Below are 13,955 nucleotides of genomic sequence, written 5' to 3'. Positions count from 1 at the left end.
ATCTAACCTTAATATTTACTCAACCTATGTTAAGTAATAAGGTGGGTAAAATGCAAGAATGCAAATCCCTTTGGAATAAAGATACTAAAACGGGTTTTTTTCTCGAGTGTTCGGGTTGTCGGTTCGGGTCTTGATAATTGGTCAAACCCAAAGTCAACTTTCCAAAATATTGAATGTTATGAGATAACTCAATAAAATTTAATAAGACTTAACCAAGTATGTAGTTCCATTGTTTTAGAACTAACAATGCATGTTAAGCGAGTGTTCGGTTTTGTCGGTCCAAACTTTGTTATGAGATCAAGTTGGATCCAACATTTCTAAGTACTTAAGAAAATATTTAAAAATCAATTTGTAACTATTTTTAAAGAAATATACAAGTCTTGATGACTAAAAAAAACACACACTTGTGTGTCTTAAGCGAGTAAAAATCGGTTTGGTTTCCACATGTCCAACCACTAAAGACTTGTATAATAATGTACAAATAAAAAAAATACTTTAAGTTTTACAACCAAAAGTTAACAATAAAGTCTTTAAACAAAAGTTCGGTTTTCGGTTCGGATCGTGTTTTGGGTTAAGACCGAGGTAAGATTCTACAAACCCATAACCATAGAATTTGTAAAAATGATTTTAGAAACTTAGATCTAACAATAAGCATGTTTAAACAATTATTTAACAAAACTAGTAACAAAGTTCGGTTTACGGTTTAGAGCTATTTACGGTTAAACCGAAGCATAGACTCTTAACAACCCATAACCATGGAACTTGTAAACATGACCAACAAACTAAAATAAGCAAGATTAATATGTATGAACAAGTTATATAGATGTATATATATCAAGGACACGAAGTCCTCCGTGAAGCCTTGCCTTATGAGGTCCGAAACCTCACCGACCGGAATCGGAGAAGTAACTACCAAAGGTAAACAAGGGGTGTATATTATATATATGTTGCACAACCATAAACAAGTATTAATAAGGCTACATAAACTAATTAAGATGAAAGACTAAAAACCTTCAATAACACTTAAGAATATAACCTTGAATTTTTGATGTTTGAGAAAGTTTTTTTTTTTTTGGAGTTGTAGCAAGGGAAAATGAAGAGGAAAGGTGGTGTATATATAGGGTAATGTTGGTGGTCAAATATGGGTGTGAGACACAAGAGTTTTCATGCAAAATGGATCAAGACAAAAACACAAAACAACAAAATAAATAAATAAAAATAAAGGTAGGATGTTTTCAAGACCCAACAAGTGTGAAACAATATTGTAACATAAATCCATCATTTTGATTATAACATAAGCTTCGGTTTACGTAATAAACAAATACAAAAACGAATACAAACAAGACCTGAAATTGACGAATGTCACACAATTTATTGTGAAATGTAATAATTTTTCCATTCAGTTATTGTCTTCTGTACCTTCTGGTTATAATGAATTTTATTAAAATCTTGGTAATTGCCTACTGTATATATACGATGCCACATACTAGTTAGGTGAAAGCCCATTAAACTTGGATTTTGACGCGTGTGTTTTTATAAATACTGACGTTCATCCATTTCAGGTAAGAAGGATTAGACGGACTTGGAAATGTCCGTGGATATGGTAGACGCGACCTGGCTCTGTTTCACCAGTTTTTGTATTTTGGATTATATAAAGTTTTATATATTTTGAACTAGTTTTAAAGCCCGTATTACACACGGGATAATTCAAAGTATAAAATTATAAGTAAAATAAATAATTACATAACGTATATGAAAAAATATATATATATTACATCTATGCTTGTATCTATACAATGTGTACATAAATTGATTTTATTTATATCACAAAATGATTTTTTTAAATGAACTTAATAAAAAAAATGTTTGTGCAAAATCGTACCCGAGAATGCTTCTTTCTATTGAAAAATTCATTCTCGGTGTCATATATGTATAATTGAAATAATTTTGGTTATAAACCAATTTCGAAAATAAAACTTCTCATACAATAGTAGTTCTAACCACTCAGCCTAAATACAAAAGAGGCGTTACCTTTATTGATATATTTATCAATTTACCACCCATCAAAGGAAAGTAGGATATTAAATTGTAGCAATGGATGTTCTTCAAGAACTATGTTTTTCTGAGCTACACCATAAAAAAGATTTTGATAAGTTTCAGAGGGCTTCTCGACTTTGTCATAATGACAATATAAAAAATAACATGTTAACCCATTCAATTTTGTGAATATTTTGTTTCATTTGAGCATAGTTTTGCATGACATGCTTCCCATACAACATTCTGATCACCATTGAAGGAAAAATTAATGTTGACATAAATATTTCAAATTTGATAAAAGTTAGAAGCATTGATAGGCATGGGGGTGGCATGTCGAAAGTGTTCGCAATCTTTTTTTAAATTTTAAAAGTTGAGGGAAAAAAGTCAATTTGCCAAATCCCGAACCATTTGATTATTTCAAAAAATGCCCTTAAAAATAAACTTGAAACCCGAAATCATGTTTAAAATTCTAACTTTCATACTTTTGACATTTTAAAGTTAACACTTTGAACCCATAACAAATTTGACGATAAATCTATTTTGCATTCTCAAACTTTTAAAAATACTCAAAATTTTCATTTTTGGCTCGTAACAAATTTGACCTAAATGTAGTTAACTTGTGTCAAACAATCTATTTACCAACTTTTGACCCATAAAATCAAATTTAACTTCCACAAAAAACCCGAAACAATTTTCATTTGAGAAACATAATTTGTTGTTGATTTTTGGAATTCAAAAGAATTTGAAATACATAGTAAAATAATATGTTAATATTTATATTTATAAAAATATATAGATATTATATAAATATAGTGAAAAAGGAAAATGAATAATTATTGATTTATTACATATATTAGGGTATATTAGTTTTGGAGGGAAAAAAATTGTAAGAATTAACCAAAACATGACAAGTGTACACATTTATTTTACTTTATTATAATAGGTAGATATGTAAAGTTAACTAGTTTATAAACAACTTTTGGACATGTAACTTTTTATATATATTTTTAAAAATAATGTTGTTTGAAAATTTTAAATTCCGCTGTCGAACTTGTTTTTGATAAATAAAAATTAAGTAGTCATGCCAACCTGTGACGTCACGACTGCCCAGAATCAGGGTGTGACATTTATCGAAAGTAATAATTGAGCAAGAGTGTAATCGAGAGAAAGTGAGCAGTTGTGTGTTACTTTGTTGATCAAGCACCTCGTATCTATAATGCAAATTACAACGGTTAGTCTAAGGTATCTCGAATAGTATCCCGAAATATCAGGAAAGTAGATGATTAGTGAACGTGCTCGTTACGGTTAGTTTAAGGACATGTGGCAATTTTTAATTGGTTCTACAAACTATTCGTCATGACTAGTTTATAATACCTATTTCTGAAATATTTTGCAAATGATACCTAAAACTAGAAATTTGTTTTCATAAATGAGTATTTTAGGAATTTTCTCTTTATAAATCCGTGTGTTTGTCCAATGCTATGGTAAATAAAAATGATAATATTACCATAGCATGGATCTACGCTTCTTGCTTAAATATGTCGTCAATTCCGTGTTGGCTAATTTATATCACTTAACTTTTATGAACTTTTAATGTTATTTTAATTGTATCTCAAATTTCCAAACAAAATATACAAAGCTGGGTGTCGGTAAAGATTGATAGTTATCACATTGTCAAAAACTAATTTTTTGGACAGTTGCAAAAAAGTATATATCTAAAAATAATAACGGTAGCAATTAATTATTTATTTTCTGATTATTTTCTAAAGTTGTCAAGATCTTATATTGTACTGAGACATTTTTTTTAGAGTCGTTACCCCACTCTGGCGAGACTATGTTGTCTTAACCGGACCTACACTAGCTTTAAAAGTTTGGCTTGGTTATTCTCCCGGGAAACCATACCGCCGGCTGCCACTTGACAGTCGGTGTGCACCATAAGAGTAAAACTCTCTGGCGTAACACATGATGGGACGAAAACCTGGGTGGGCTCGGGGTTCAAACAGGCAACCTTTGCACAAGGCCTAACTTAAATCCTTCATTATCAATATCCACCCAAAGTGACACTAACGGGATTCAAACATGAGTCTCCATTGAAGAACTCAACCCTCCAATTACTATGCCACAAGTAAGAGATTGTATAGAGAAAATCAGCACCTTGTGTTTAAATTTTAAACATTTTGCGTATTATGTTTTATTGGATTTACCTATTTTGTTTGTGAATAATAACTATCTTACTATACTAATAAAAAAATGTTAAAACTTAGGTGTCAAGCTCACATTTTACTTAATTCTTTATCTCTCGTCTCATTTATTCTAGCTATTCATGGGTCATGGATCAAAACTATTTTGTCAAATGGGTTATAACATAGTTTGGATTCTATTCATTATTGAATTAAGTGTCATTTTCATACCTAAGGTTTGACCAACTATGAAACTTTAGTAGCTTTTTTTTAAATTTCTTGCAAATTAACACCTGGTGTTTCCAAAATCGTGCTATTTTAGTATTTTTCGTTAACCTTGTTTGTTTTTTCCATTAAGTCTACATTAAATTAATTCACAAGCATTTTGAGAATCACAACTAAAATAACAAACCTTATTTATCTTTATCATTTGACAAAACCCGTGTAATACACGGTTTCAAAAGCTAGTTAGGTATATTATGACAGTCACAATAACTTTCTATACTGTCGGATTCAACACATTAGAACTAACATCCGATGAATCTATCTGACACCCTTCTGTTTTTGAACCAGCCGCATCTAGTCACGTATACACTTAAAACGACCGGCCATGGATCTATTCTGTTGGGCTTCATATCTATTATGTCGGGCCTCCATATCTATTCCGTCGGGCTTCATATTCGTATGTAATATTATTCCGTCGGCCGGCCCGACAGAATAGATGTGAAGTCCGAGAGAATAGATATGAGACCCGACGGAATAAATCAATGGCCAACCGTTTAAGTGTGTGTGTCAAGATGTGGTTGGTTAAAAAACGGAAGGGTATCAGATAGATCCTTCAGATGCCAGTTCTAATATGTTGGATCCAACCGTTTAGAAAGTGACCATTTTAAGTATTTTTGGTATGAGAGGGTTAGTCAGAAAATACTATTGGTAAAAACATAAAAAGGGTCATTTTGGTCATTCCACCGCACTTAAAAGTCTTAAACTACCTATATACCATTCCTTTTTGGTGTAACATGTATTAATTGATATTCAAAGTGATTAACTAATTAATTAACTATTTTCAAAAGCTGTCATTCTTAATTATTATGTAACACACCGTCCAACTCCAATATCCTTTTCTTTCATATACTTTATTATTATAGTATTCCTGTTTTGTTCTTTTAGATCCCAAAATTCCGATCTAAAGGCAAATAAAATAAATTATAACTAATAATTAAATAGTATTATAATCAGTAAAAGTCAAAGGAAAGTTCATGGAGTTTAGAGCTGAGTTTGACTAGAAGGAAGACGTGTTGAAACTTAATAAACAACAGCAGACATTTGCATATACCCATGATCTTGTTTCAAGACATGAGTATGTAACTGGTGTAAATTTATGATCACTCATACGCATATTGAGATTAGAGGTGTACAAAAAAACCAGTTTGGGACCGGTTTTAAGCAAACCAAACCGAACCGGTTTGGGTTTAAAACCGGTTTCACCCAAACCGGTTCCCAACCCGACCCAAACCGCCAGTTTCAGATGTGGGGGACCACGCACAGTTAGATCGTAGGTGGGCCAAAGCCCAGTACATCAATTATGAATGACCAAGTTGGTATTGTATATTAGGATTTTGCTCTATGTATGATCGATAGTTTTTATAACATTGAAAGTTTTGGTTCGGGTCAAGTTTTCACTATGTTTTTTTTTCAGATTTTTGAAGTTTCACAAATCAAATTTAGGACCAACTATAATTACTAAATTTCATGTTAAGAACAACTAAAATAAAGACTGTTAAAAATCTATAATTACCGAAGTTTCAACTTTCAAACAAGTTTCAGTCAGCTAATAAAGTTTCAACTTCTATTTAAGAATCTAGTTTAGCATTTAATATTTGAAGTGTAAAAGTTGTAAATGGTAAGGACGCTAGTCTAGGTAGAAGGAGGGCGGGCCACGTAAAAGTTAGATGGTTGATTAGTTTTAGCATTATGGACCTCAGGTCGCGAGTAGCCAATGAGCTTGTCGCAAGAGTTGAGTTTGATCGCCTGTCATGCCGCATCTGACCGTGATAGTCGATTGTTATGGACTTATGGTTGTACCATTTGAGCGAATAGGCAGTTGTGCAAGGTTATATAAACGTAAACGAACCAACTTCATTTAAAGTAATTTTAAGTAATAATAATTCAAATTAAAATTTTTTTTGGAACGGTTATTTTTTATCATTGACGAACCATTAACCAACCAAATCATCTTCATGCTACACTTTAGAGGAAATCAACCATAGGTGAAACAATCATTTGGCCCAACACGAAACCCCCTATTTTTCCACCACAAATGTTCTATAGGCGGGCAAATCAGATATTTCATGAACTAGTTTCGGACTTTGGAGTATGGTTAACAAAAGTCAATAACTGGGTCAGGTAGGAATCGGTTTGGGTATGGCCAGGTATTTGACCGCACTTGCTGGGTTTTTATCGGGTTTTGCCAAGTCGGGTCCGGGTTTTGACCGGGTAGAGTTGGAACCGGTTCCATCAAGTTTGGGTACAATTTTTCTGAGGAACCGAAACCTAGTTCGTGCCCATGGGTTAGGTAGGACCGAGTCCAGTTTCAGGTCAAGTACACCAGATCGGGTCCAGAACCAGGATTTTTGTCCACCTCTACTTGAACCAGTTGGGCTAAGAATCATGGTAATCATGAATCATTGGCAATTTTTTATAGTTCAAAACTTCAAATTATACTTCACATGTGGTTTTGGAAAGTTATCAGTGAATACATATTCGTTAATTTAAAAAAAATTTACTCAGTTTTACACAATTCAATATTTTGATTTTACCAAATTCACCCTTAAAATATATACACATAATAATAATAATAATAATAATAATAAACATTCGATTTGACTTAAAAACCTTCCCATACCCACAATAATTATCACAATAATATGAATATCCAAAATGCTTGCACACCAATTCCACAATAACCATCGACTCATTTAAGATTACTTTTTTTTTTACCAAATACTCGCGCATTTGTTCGTATTTGGAGTTGAACCCGCAACCTCTTGATTGTTGAACCACCTTCGATACCGTTAGCCCAAAAACCCAAACCCCAAAGGCCATTTGGTTATCAGGGTTTTCTTTGGAAAAGTGGAACAAACAAATAGTCTCTTATTGTAGCTCATAAGAAGAAAAGCTGAAACCTGATCTTCCTTCATTGGTTGTTTTTAGCTCAAGCTTCTGAAATGGGCTGTAATATGGGCCAATAAAGAAAACACTTAATAATAGATATAACTAATTAGAGGTGGAAATGGGCTTGTAAACGAACTAAACGTTCAGTGAGCTGTTCGGCGGGAAGCTCGTTTATTTAATAAACGAATGAACATGAATTGATATTTAGTTAAACGAGCGAACATGAGCGCATGTTTCGTTCGTGCATTTATGTTCGTTTACGTTTGTTCATTTACGTGCATTTATATAAGTTAATTATTAAGCCCATTATAATTCTATGTAGCTTATGAAATGAAAATATCACCCATTGGTCCATTACAATTTTTGTTTATTTTATTAATGTTTTAGGCTCAATAGATTGATGTTCAGTTTACTTTTAATGGTGTTTGCTCAGTTATGTTTGTTCATTTACGTTAGTGAATCGTTCACTTACAGTATTAACGAACGAACATAGACGAACACGAACATGTTCATTTTCTTAACGATCTGAAACGAACAAGAAAACATTGTTTGTTTAGTTGTTTGTGTTTGATCATTTGTTCCATTAAAGTTAAATGAACAAACGAGCATGAGCATTGGTTCATTGAAAGCCAAATGACACGTTCGATTTCAATAAAAACCTGCTGTTGGGATCATAATAATAGCCGTTAATCAAGCCATCCACACAAGAGAAACAAACATAGTAGAAGCCCGCTATGGTCAACCCACAATCTGCTCCAACATTCACAAAATATTGTTCTTTCCATCTCTGCAAAATAAGACACATTTAGGAGACATTTTTTTCCAATTTGTATATTATATATAACTAGTTTAATATGATTATTATAAATACAGAATTACCATAAATATATATTGATAGTTGCTGAGGTCTAATGACTTCCCACCATCAACTTCAACCTGGCTCTGACAATATAGAATGATATTAAGCATTAAATTTTAATTTTTAAATTTAAATAATTGATTTTAGTGATCTTTTAGTGGACTTACTAAAAGAGGTGAAAAAGATGGAAATTTTGTCCAGTGATCTATGTCAACTTCTGACCTGTCAAGAGTTTGATTATTTTTCATTATTTAGTTCCAGAAGTAATTTATTTGATGTCAAAATCAAAAGTGAAAGGTTTTCTTCATAAAAAAAAAAAGAAAAAAAAAAGAAAACTGGAACTGGAAACAAAGAAATTCGGGAGAATTTCATATACACCCTTACAAACTTAAACAGGTTAAAAATGACTTACTTTTAAAAAAATAGATAAATTTCATATATTGAGAAAAATATTGTTGATAGGTAAATATAAAATTTTAAAGTTAAAAATGGGTATACATGAAATTTTTAATCTTTTGAAAATAAGGGTATAATGGTCCTTTTTGAGTTGTTTTTGATAACGCATGTAAAATATGATATTTTAATAGGATTGGGTATATATGATATTTCACAAGTAAGAAATTTATAGCCAAAATGTTTGGAGTACAGAAGAAACATACGTTGCTTTCCATTTATTGGTGAAGAATGTATAATTCTTGGTATCAACAATTTCTCCCTCCCAAAAAGTAACCACCTGTAGTTGATGAATTCGATTAGTTAACGAATTCACAATTCACAGATGTAAGGATCGTTCTTAATTTGTTCGGTTTACCTTATATTTACTTAGCAAAATAAACAATAGAGAATATTTTGAAAAACTAAATGGCTTATATAACTTATTAATTACACACTTTAAAACTATGTTGCTTACTGGTGTATCGGCCATTGGAACATTTAAAGCTTCCATGGTGCCACATAGATATCCATGCTTAAGATCACATCCTTGAATTCTCACATTAACTCTCCAAGCTTCCTCTTTTTGTGGACTTGAAACATTCTGAGTTCCTGAAAATGTCTGAAAAATCATTCAAAAGTTTGTTAATATTTGATCAGGTATTTCAGATTAATATCGTTTGTCAAAGTTAATCCAGATGTAAATTACTTTTCTCCGTTAAATGCGTTTATGTTTGTTCGTTTGTTCATTTATGTTCTTTATTTTACGTCCGTCAAAGTTCGTTAACGCATTGTTGTTCACATTTACTTTTTATTGATTTAGCTCTGTTATTTTCGTTCATATATGTTCAGTTATGTTCATTCGTTTACGTTCGCAAACCGTTCGTTTATAGTGTTAACGAGCATAAACAAACACGAACACGTTCGTTAAGAACGCACACGGACAAGAAAATCTGGTTTGTTTAGTTGTTTGTGTTCGATCGTTTATTCAGTTAAATTTAAACAATAACGGCACATGAACATGCTCTGTTCGCGTTCGTTCGGTTCATTTAGAAGCCAAGATTACCTGTCCAACACTCAGAAGTGAACAAGGTTGTAGACAAGTTTGTCCAGGATTTGCACCTGAAAAATGAGGTTAAAAAAACACTTTTATAACTAGACCACATTGAAACAATAAGTTAAACAGAATTAGACATACAAAAGATTGGATTGATTTATAAGACTAAGGATACCAAGAAGTTAGCTTTCAAAACCAGATATATACACTGTCTTACAAGTTACATATGCAAAACACAATGGCAGCATATGAAAAATAAAGTGCATATATTCAAGTAGACTAAAAGCATACAATGAGATAAATATACAACTATCAAGTAAGAGAAACAGTTGTTTGATATTACAGTTGACAAGGTTTATAAGTTAATACCTCATTCTGCATTAATGACTGCTACTGAAAGAACAAAGAACAACTTCATATGTCACATGACATGAATAAATGTCCAATATACAAAAGAACCAAAAAAGAAAAAAACTTGATTATTATTATTATCTGAAATATTAAAATACTGTATCTTTTATCAAAACACTAATGAACTAAATGCAAAGAACGTTTTGTGCAAAATATATAACATATTTGTGAAATATCTAAATTGTATACTAATAATTTAAATTCAAAGAACCTTAAACAGTACTTAATTGAAGAATTAGGTTTAAAATTGCTTTAGCCAATCGTACAATTGCAGACTCAAATTGACATCGAATTCATGAAATTAAGCAAAGAATAAGCATGATAACAGTACCAGAAGTTCAAACAGAGTGACATTGTAACATCAATTTGGTACCAGAAGTAGAATTTGACACATCGATTAAGCCAATCAACAGACGATGATAATAATTATAATAATATGCGGAGTGACATACCTGAAGAGGTTGAAGGTGCTGGTGATGATTCCACCATTCTCACCGGCATTTTGACGATCCAGTATTATTATTGATTGCCAAACAGAGAGATCAAATCAAAAGAAAGCCAGCCTGCCTGCCTGCCTGCCTGCCTGAAGAATACCATAGAAATTGGGATTGAAATAAATTTTGTTATCTATGAAGAATATAAGAACACCCCCTTAGACTATTACTTGAGTTAGTTTAGGACCCTTTCACTATAAGAAATTAAGAATTCGGCATTCCTTTTCAACGGTCCATTTAGCAGGCCACTGACTCACTTGATCATTTTTATTCTATTATCAGGAGGAGCCCCTAGCCCAACTTGACCCCCCCCCCAAACTCCCCTCTTTTTTTGGTCTCAAACGAGACTTCAATCCAAAACCTCCCCTTATCAAATTGAAGTATTTGAGCGCCTCAGCTTAACCAACTGAACCCAAAAATTCAGTTTAATCATGACCACTCTTAGGCATAACTAAATAACTCTTTAACATACAGTATTTTAAGTAAAATACACAAGTAGTCTTTGTTTGGCTTAGTTGTACTTTTTAAAGTCTACATTTAAAAATTGTGGGTGTGAGTTACGTGATTTTAACTTTGAAACAAGTTTGAGATCTAACACTAACTTTTGTTAGAGTTTCTGTTAAGTGTTTTGTGGAATTATTTTACTGTTTTACTAACGGCAAACACATTCACCCCTTATCTATTCATCTTTCTCTTTTAACAATGGTTGTTTGTAGATGGAATCGATGGGTTCTTTTAAAAGTGAAATCATGTGATGCAATTATATTTTGTGTTGGTTTTTTGGTTTGACTGATGAAATGGATGGGTTTCTTAAAGAAGAATGAGTGGAAAATATGATATTTTTTTCACTATCTCGAACATCTTCGTGTTGGGGATTTATTATGTATTGAAGCTAATTGTGTGAAATTTGGTGGGTAGTAGCGATTAGGGAATGAATAAATTTTCAAGGTGGAGTGGTTGTTTATATGATCGGTGCTCTATAATTACAAGGGTGTCGAAAAGAGTTGATCAGTGGTAGAGTTGCAAGAGGGGAGGTTGGGTTGTTTTTTTTTTTTTTAGGTAATCTACATATACTATATGACATACAAGGAAGATGGGCTAACAATGTGAGGGATAACAATGTTTAAAGTTTAATTGGTTTGATAATGATCAAGATTATGTAAGTTGTTTATTAGACTTCTCATTATGGGGCGGTTTTGGGGGGGACACCGCCGAGGGGCGGTAAAGGGCGAACGACAAAGGTGTGGGTGGCGGTAGTGAAGATGGGCAACTTGGGTGCTTTGGTGGGGCCACCCTACTCCTCTCTCTCTCATACACACACATACATATACTTGTATATATATAATGGGCAGTAAAATGGTTTTAAACAACATCGAGGCGCTATGAAGATGGGCTTCGATGCCCCTTTTCTAACGTGGAGGAGCTTTAATTAAGGCCCCCGCCATAGTGAAGAGCCTTAAAGATTATATACTACATACATGTCCCTATATAGTTATGAATTACCTTAAGTCACAATGGTTATCAATCATACAACCAAGCATAATAACCGCAATAAATTCAACCAAGCAAGCAAACATCAAAGAAATACGTCAAACCAAGGTTGAATGGTACGACATAAATATGTTGTGAAATTAAAGATATTAATACAACCATAAACATAGATAACAAGATTTATAAAATAATTTATAAGAGATTTAATTTTAAATGAATGATAGGTGAGTGACCCTACCTTAGTTATGACTTATGAGTGCCCTCGTTTATTTTGTTAGTCTTGGTTCAACAAAAGCCCAAAAACAATGCGTGTGGGCGTAACCCAAATTAATTCCATCTTTTCACTAATTTGATTAAAAACTTAAAATATTTAATCTAGCCCACTTCATTTGATTACAAGTATAGTAGCTCAAGTATTGCTTTACTCTTTAGCTTTTTCACTCTTTTCTTTCTTCACATAATTTTTCTAACTTTTAATCTGTTGTCCGAATTTTTTTCGTTCCAACAACCATTCTAATGCAAATTCATTAATAAATAAAATAACTAACCAAAAACAAACGTACGATTTTCTTATATAAATTTAGATAATCAATATCGTACATCAGTCTAGACGTCCAAATTGGTCTTACGGGTGGTGTACATGGCCATACGTCCAAGAAGTGGGATTCATCTTTCAAATATGTTTATTAAATAAAGAAAAAAAGTTAGAAACGTCTACCAAAAATACTACAAAACACATGTTACGATGCACAACTTTTATTATATTATAAAAGAATATGGACTCGAGTCATATTTAATAATTGCTTAACGAATTTGTTAAATCCTAAATAAATATCACCTAAAAATCTATGTTATTTTGGTGATGTAGACAATTGATAAATTGAACATATGTTAAAATGTGGTGTGGTTGGGGTTATCACAAGAAACATGCATCCAGTCACGAGTCACCATTGTTGGGCAGCCGCCGGCTAGCAGGAAGCTGTTTTGCACTATCCAATATGCCAAGTTGTTACACGTCAGCAGCATTTTTAGTAATATTAGTACAAATGCATTTAGATTTAATATTTTTACTTTTCCATGTCTTAAAATTATTATTTTAACCATGAAAAACAGCTAACCATATTAAGCGGCGTGTTTGGGATTCTTTATTTACCACCTTATGACTTATATAAGTCATAAGTTATAATATAAAGTTTTAACTTGTTACTTATACACTCATGAAATATAACTTTTCTAAACATCCCATACACCCCCTAAGCGAGATTGAGATCTATTGTTTTAACTTTTGTGTCTTACCTTTATCGTATCTTAATTTAGTTTTCCAAGATATAAATTATGGATTTTGATGTAGGGACGATTTTTTTTCCTGAATACAATTGTTCGTATTTAGCCAATTTAATATCGTTATTAAAATTTTAGGAATTTAGCATTTGGTATTTACGGTTAATAAGTGACACCCTCATCACTAGAGTAATCCCGAATTTATTAAGTCGTTTTCAGATAAGTGCGAATTTTTAATTAAACTGTCTATTGTGGCCCGTCACACAGCCGCAAGCGGCCTGGCATGACAAATGTCGGCTACGAACACCGCAACAAGGTGTTGCGATTGACAGGCAATGGGACTAGCGTGAACCACGGCGAGTCGGGGTAGCAGCGGCAGAAGCGCAGAAGTTGCTGCTAGTGTTTTTTTTTTTTGGAATTGGTGAAAAGGTGGAGAAGAAGAAGATGGTGGAGAAGAAAAGAGATAAAAGAAGAAAGAGTTTTTTTTAACCTAATTTTTAGTGGGCTTAATTTGGGTTATTTTATTTTCTTTTTCATTT

General features: G+C 32.5%; 1 protein-coding gene across 1 annotated transcript; it reads right to left on the bottom strand.

Moving 5' to 3' along the window:
* Positions 1 to 7,198: 7,198 nt before the first annotated feature.
* On the bottom strand, positions 7,199 to 10,654 carry LOC143587894 (uncharacterized). The gene is made up of 8 exons (XM_077069055.1): positions 10,603 to 10,654; positions 9,749 to 9,804; positions 9,161 to 9,304; positions 8,910 to 8,983; positions 8,418 to 8,472; positions 8,271 to 8,333; positions 8,051 to 8,178; positions 7,199 to 7,449 (listed from the first exon to the last, which is right to left on the bottom strand). Exons 1-8 carry the CDS (start codon positions 10,649 to 10,651, stop codon positions 7,371 to 7,373), a joined length of 648 nt encoding a protein of 215 aa, XP_076925170.1. The 5' UTR covers positions 10,652 to 10,654; the 3' UTR covers positions 7,199 to 7,370.
* Positions 10,655 to 13,955: the final 3,301 nt, after the last annotated feature.

The sequence above is a fragment of the Bidens hawaiensis genome, unplaced genomic scaffold (genome assembly GCF_021521415.1).
Source record: "Bidens hawaiensis isolate Kalapana, Puna unplaced genomic scaffold, B.hawaiensis_p1.1 tig00035914_1, whole genome shotgun sequence".
Lineage (NCBI taxonomy): Eukaryota > Viridiplantae > Streptophyta > Magnoliopsida > Asterales > Asteraceae > Bidens > Bidens hawaiensis.
Note: the sequence above shows the minus strand (reverse complement) of the source record. Positions and strands in the feature narration are given on the sequence as shown.